The following is a 5,963-nucleotide window of genomic DNA, read 5'->3' on the forward strand; positions in this document are numbered from 1 at the left end:
AGCCGGGTATGGGGGCACACCTGTAGTCCCAGCTACTTGGGAGGCTGAGGCACAAGAATTGCTTGAGCCTGCGATGCCGAAGCTATAGTGAACCGAGATCACAGCATCACACTGCAGCCTTAGTGACAGTGAGACTTTGTCTCAACAAATAATAAAATAATGTAAAAAATAAATAATAAAATCTATGTACATATACAAAACTCCATTTAATAATAAGCAAGTCACTGCAGAGAATGAAAAATAAAATCATTGCTTTTTAGTTATTTAAACATAACACATAAGAAATATCAAAATTGATAGAGAAAGGCTAAAAAGAGAGCTACTTTTGGTCCACTTAACAGTTTGGATGAGGACAATTTAAAATGGATTCTGCCTGGTACTGTAAATGCCCAAGAACAGAGCACTAACTTTTTGGCAGAGTTCTAGCAAATCAGCAACTGTGGAGTGTCAGATTCTCAATGACTGCTCCCTCGTGTAATATCTCAAAAACAAGTCAGTGAGCTGCAGTACCTTTACTATTTTTAAACTGACTTAAGGGATGTGGGAAAAAAATAGACCAATGGGTATCCATCAAGAATAATTTAAATAAACAGTCAAATATCATTTGAAACTATGGTAGTGGTCAGTTTCATATTATTGTATCCTTTCTTCAACTTCCTTTTCGGAAATTTTGTGTATCCTTTTAATTTTTTTTTTAAATAGTTGAGTGTATGTTCTTGCGCTTGTTTCAATTCTATACATTAAATTGCTCAAACACTGCTGTGCGAACTGTTTTTACCTGATAGTTGCTTTCCTTTGGATGGCAGAAAACATTAATGCTTGGTAAGGTTAAAACACTAAAAAAAAAAAAAGTTCTTCCTTATTGACAAGAAGCACCCACCTAATTAGTAAATGCTTATTTCTGCGTTCCACTCTGAGAGATCCTTTTTTTTTTTTTTCAAATGTTTGAAGTTGGAGACGCACATTTTCAGCCAGTACCCAAAGTGATCGTGAGGCCTGCTGGCCCAAAGACTATACCTTGAGGACGACTCGACCCAATGCTATTTTCATGTTTTGCAGCTTTCAAAATACTAACTTCAGAAATCTAAGGAGGGTGGGCAACTCGAAACGGTGTCAGAAGACCCGAGAGTGAGCCGCTCACGCAGTGCCCGGTTGCACAACTTTACTTTGCAGATGTCTCCCTGGGGCGGAAATCATTTCATTTTCACCAGGCAATTAACCATCTTGCAACCAGTTCCGTCTACGTCCCTCAGGATGACCCCCAAAAGTCACCAGCTCATCCCCGCGGCGGAAGATAAAGCGCTGTTTGCCCTGCGTGCCCTCGCAGGGCCGCGGGAACCTGGGCTCGCTTCCCGCCACCCGGGCTCCTCCTCTCCCGGCCCTGTCGGGTCGGGTCCTCCCCGAGGCGCCCAGAGCGGCAGGTCTTGGCGCCAACCGGGTGGCGGCGCTGTCCGCCCTGCGCGCGGCCGCTTCGGGCCCGAGGGAGGCGGATGCACGGCCGGCAGAGGAAGGGGAGGGAGCGAGGAGCGCGCGCTGCTCTCGCGTGCTCTCGCGCCGCTCGCGTGACCGGCTGGTGTGTGCGCGAGGCGCCGGCTCCCGGGGCACGGACGGCCGGGCGCGCGCCACTGCGAGGGGCGTCTGGGTCCGAATCGGCTGCCCCGGCCGGCGCGAGGTGCGGGCGGGCGGGCGGGCGGCGGGGGTCCCGGGCGGCCACACGCACACACGCTCCCGGAGGAGCCTTCTCGGAGGCTGCTCTTCCTCGGCCAGACGGAGAGCGGCACTGTCTCCCCGCCCAGCGCTCACTCGCCCCGCGTCCCCCCCTCGGCGGCTGCTCCTCGGCACCGCCAGCCCCAGCGCCGCTCCCGGGCGGGCGGGCGGCGGCGGCGGCGGGACCCGCGGAGCCGCTTTGTGTGCAGCCCGACGAGGGGCGGCGGCGCAACCACCTGACAGAGGCCGGGCGCTCGATGCACCTTCCGCCCGCATGAGGAGGAGGTAAAGGCGGCGGCGGCGGCGCGGCTCCCGCCCTCGGCTGCTGGAGGGAGGGGACGGAAGGAGAGACAGAGGGGGGGCCGCAGGTCCGAGGCCCGGTGGGGCCGTCCGGGGGTGCCGGGAAGGCCTCGGCGGTACCGGCGGCGCCAAGCGGCAGGGAGCCAGAGAAGCCGTTGGGGTCCCTCAGCCGAAGTTGAAGGAACAAAATGTGAAGTGCGGAGCCGCGTCAGCCGCTTCCTGGCGCGGGGCTGGGGGTGGAGGGCGGCTTGTTTTCCCCTCCCGCGGGGGTGAGGGAGCGGAACCGGGGAGGGGCGGCAGCGCGGCGGGGACTGCCCCGGGTCCGAGGCTCGGCTGGGCAAGGGCGTTTTGTTCCCAGGAGCCGCCACTGCGCGTGGGTCCGCTCGGTTCCTAGTTTTGCGGCCTAAGCCAAGCCCTATAGGCCTCGCGTCTGCTTTCCTGGAGAGGACTAGTCGGGCGGGACTCGGCGCTTCCCTCCGGCCGAGTTGGGGCCTTGGGGTCCTTACCAGCCTCCCGAGGCCGCCAAACTTCGGACCTTGGTGCTCGGGGGTGGATTTCATTGTGAAAGGGGGAATGGTAAACTCCTGGCGCTGTTCGCTGTCTCCCGCGGCCGCGGCGGCTGGTACCGAGGAGCCCCGGGATGGCTGGGCCGGCGCTGGCGGGGTCCGAGCCCCAGGAAAGAGCGGGTGGTGGGGCCGCTGCCGGGTCCCCGGCCTCCGGGGAGAAAGGGCCTTTTCCAGATTAGAGAGATTTGAAATGAAAAAAGAGGTTACAAAGTCGCCCCTTTCCCGCTGAACTTTGGTTTTCTGACCGATAGAGGCCGGTAGAGGACTGTGAACGAAAAGTTGTCCCCCAGGATGGACTTCACCGCGCAGCCCAAGCCTGCCACTGCCCTCTGTGGCGTCGTGAGTGCCGACGGGAAGATCGCTTACCCTCCGGGTGTAAAAGAGATCACGGACAAGATCACCACCGACGAGATGATCAAACGCCTGAAGGTAAGCGTCTGCGGATTGTTCGCTCTTTAGATGTCTTAGTAGGAGGTGCTTTCTCCTGTAATAATGCTACTCTGCTCGGCCTGGCCTTTAGAGTTCCAAGTTTTTTAGATATCTTACCCCCTCTGAAAGGTATTGTTGTATCTCCACTACACCTTTGAGTAAGTTTTCTAGGGACATAACCATTGTGAGAAATTTAAAAAGAGTGTGATTTAAAAGAAAAAAAAAAGTACTGGTTTTCAAGCATAAGAATTTGTGTGTTTTTAGTTTTTTTCTGGAGATATTTAATGAGAATACTGTTCAAAGTGGCTTGCAAACCAAAATGTAGGCAGGAATTTGCCTAAGAAGTTTCCTGGTTTCGGCCCGTGAGGGGGATTGATTAAAGCGCAAAGTCCTTTTTAAAAATTGGCACAATTTTCTGGTATCCAGAAGCTTAATTATGTATATAGTGTGGTTAAACTTTGACAGAAGGTACAGACTTTTCAAAATTGAGACTTAAAGTAAGATGTTTTAAATCTATACGTTCAAAGGAGTTTAAGAGTGTTACGGCTCTTTTTATGAGGTGTCAGCTAATTTCGTTTAAGCATGGCAGTCCGAAGGTTAAGGTTTTAAATTTCAACCTTATGTTGGTTAGTTTTTTTGGTTTCTGTGTCACTGACATAGATTGTGGCGGGAGTCTTACCAAATAAGTGATACTCTTGTAGGATCAGCTCGAAGCAGTGGTTCTCAGTCAGGACAACTTTGACCTCCAGGAGATGTTTGGCAATGGTGGAGACATTTTGGTTGTCATAATTGGTGCTAGATTGGAGTAGGGAATGATTTGATTAAGAATAGACCAGAGACTGAGTCCAGCTAGGAAACTGTAAACAATAGTCTGGGTGAAAGACATTGAAATCTTAAGGCAGGGCTTTGGCATTGGTAATAGTGACTAGGAAATGATTTAACAGACTTTTCAGAGTTAGAATCGATCAGAATTGGTGGGAGGTAAGGGAAGCAATATTGTTGTCAATGTTTCCACCTTGGGCAACTTGGCAAAATATTTTAGGGAATGATTTTGCCCTCTTGCTCTTGGAGCCCAGTAAATATATCTAATGTCGCATTTCAATGAGTATAGTATTTAAAATATTCCTATGGTTTAGCTTTCAAAACTAAGTTGCTTTTACAATTTGCTGCCTTTTGGAAGGAATAAGACAACAGTTCCTTTCATTAAAACAAATCTTTTTTATTTTTATTTTTTAATTGAGACGGGGTTTCACCATATTGGCCAGGCTGGTTTCAAACTCCTGACCTCAGGTGATCTGTCCACCTTGGCTTCCCAAAGTGCTGGGATTATAGGTGTGAGCCACCACACCCAGCCCAATTTTTTTTTTTTTTTTTTTTTTTTAAGGGGGTGGGTTTTTTTTTTTTTTTTTTTTGAGACGGAGTTTCGCTCTTGTTACCCAGGCTGGAGTGCAATGGCGCGATCTCGGCTCACCGCAACCTCTGCCTCCTGGGTTCAGACAATTCTCCTGCCTCAGCCTCCTGAGTAGCTGGGATTACAGGCACGTGCCACCATGCCCAGCTAATTTTTTGTAGTTTTTTAGTAGAGACGGGGTTTCACCATGTTGACCAGGATGGTCTCGATCTCTTGACCTCGTGATCCACCCGCCTCGGCCTCCCCAAAGTGCTGGGATTACAGGCTTGAGCCACCGCGCCCGGTCCGTGTTTTTTCTTTTTCTTTTTTTGAGATGGAGTTTTTGCTCTTGTTGCCCAGGCTGGAGTACAATGGCAGAATCTCCGCTCACTGCAACCTCTGCCTCCCAGGTTCGAGCAATTCTCCTGCGTCAGCGTCCTGAGTAGCTGGGATTACAGGCATGTGCCACCACACCCGGCTAATTTCTCTATGTTTAGTCAGTTTGGTCTCGAACTCCTGACCTCGGGTGATCTGCCTGCCTCAGCCTCCCAAAGTGCTGGGATTACTGGTGTGAGCCATCGTGCCTCGCCATGTATTTTTTCTTTTTAATAAGGCGGAATTTCACTATGTCTGTCAGTTTTGTTTCTAACTCCTGACCGCAAATGATCCACCTGCCTCATCTTCCAAAGTGCTGGGATTACAGATGTGAGCCACTGCGCCTGGCCCCTTTCATTAAAATAAGTCTTGGCCTGGTGTAGTGGCTCGTGCCTGTAATCCCAGCACTTTGGGAGGCTAAGGTGGGCGGATCACCAAGTCAGGAGATCGAGACCAGCCTGACCAACATGGAGAAACCCCGTCTCTACTGAAAATGCAAAATTAGCCAGGCATGGTGGCACGCGCCTGTAATCCCAGCTACTCGGGAGGCTGAGACAGAAGAATCACTTGAAGCTGGGAGACGGAGGTTGCGGTGAGCTGAGATCATGCCACGGCACTCCAGCCTGGCGACTCCATCTCAAAAAAAAAAAAATCCTATGCCGGGTGCATTGGCTCATGCATGTAATCCCAGCACTTTGGGAGGCTGAGGTGGGCAGATCACCTGAGGTTGGGAGTTTGAGACCAGTCTGACTAACATGGAGAAACGTCATCTCTACTAAAAATACAAAATTAGATGGGTATAGTGGCACATGAATCCCAGCTACTTGGGAGGCTGAGACAGGAGAATCGCTTGAACGTGGGAGGCGCAGGTTGTGGTCAGCCGAGATTGCGCCATTACACTCCAGCCTGGGTAACAAGAGCAAACCTCTGTCTCGAAAAAGGAAAAAAAAACACAAAACAAATCTTGATACTAAAGATTATACATGAATTGGGGTGCTTGATGGATGCTTCTAGAAGTTATACTGTTTTGATAATGAGGAGTTATGAAATATAAAACTTAAACAATTTGTGGATCTTTAATTTTTATCAAGTTTTCAAATTAGGAATATTGAAACCGGCTGGGCGTGGTGGCTCACACCTGTAATCCAAGCACTTTGGAGGCCAAGGCGGGCAGATCACCTGAGGTCGGGAGTTCA

General features: G+C 50.6%; 1 protein-coding gene across 4 annotated transcripts in view; it reads left to right on the forward strand.

The window, feature by feature from the left end:
- Nucleotides 1–1,482: 1,482 nt before the first annotated feature.
- PDS5A (PDS5 cohesin associated factor A) overlaps nucleotides 1,483–5,963 on the forward strand; it is a 96,812-nt gene continuing 92,331 nt past the window's right edge. The window contains exons 1-2 of one of the 4 annotated variants that reach the window (XM_017509892.2): nucleotides 1,483–1,992; nucleotides 2,825–3,002. In XM_017509892.2, the coding sequence (XP_017365381.1) occupies nucleotides 2,865–3,002 (138 nt within the window). In that variant the 5' untranslated portion in view covers nucleotides 1,483–1,992; nucleotides 2,825–2,864. Of the gene's footprint in view, nucleotides 1,993–2,052; nucleotides 2,203–2,824; nucleotides 3,003–5,963 lie in introns of those variants that run through there. The other 3 variants (XM_017509894.2, XM_017509893.2, XM_037731834.1) reach the window with 3 other exon arrangements.

Source organism: Cebus imitator, unplaced genomic scaffold, assembly GCF_001604975.1.
Source record: "Cebus imitator isolate Cc_AM_T3 unplaced genomic scaffold, Cebus_imitator-1.0 Scaffold425, whole genome shotgun sequence".
Classification (NCBI taxonomy): Eukaryota; Metazoa; Chordata; class Mammalia; order Primates; family Cebidae; genus Cebus; species Cebus imitator.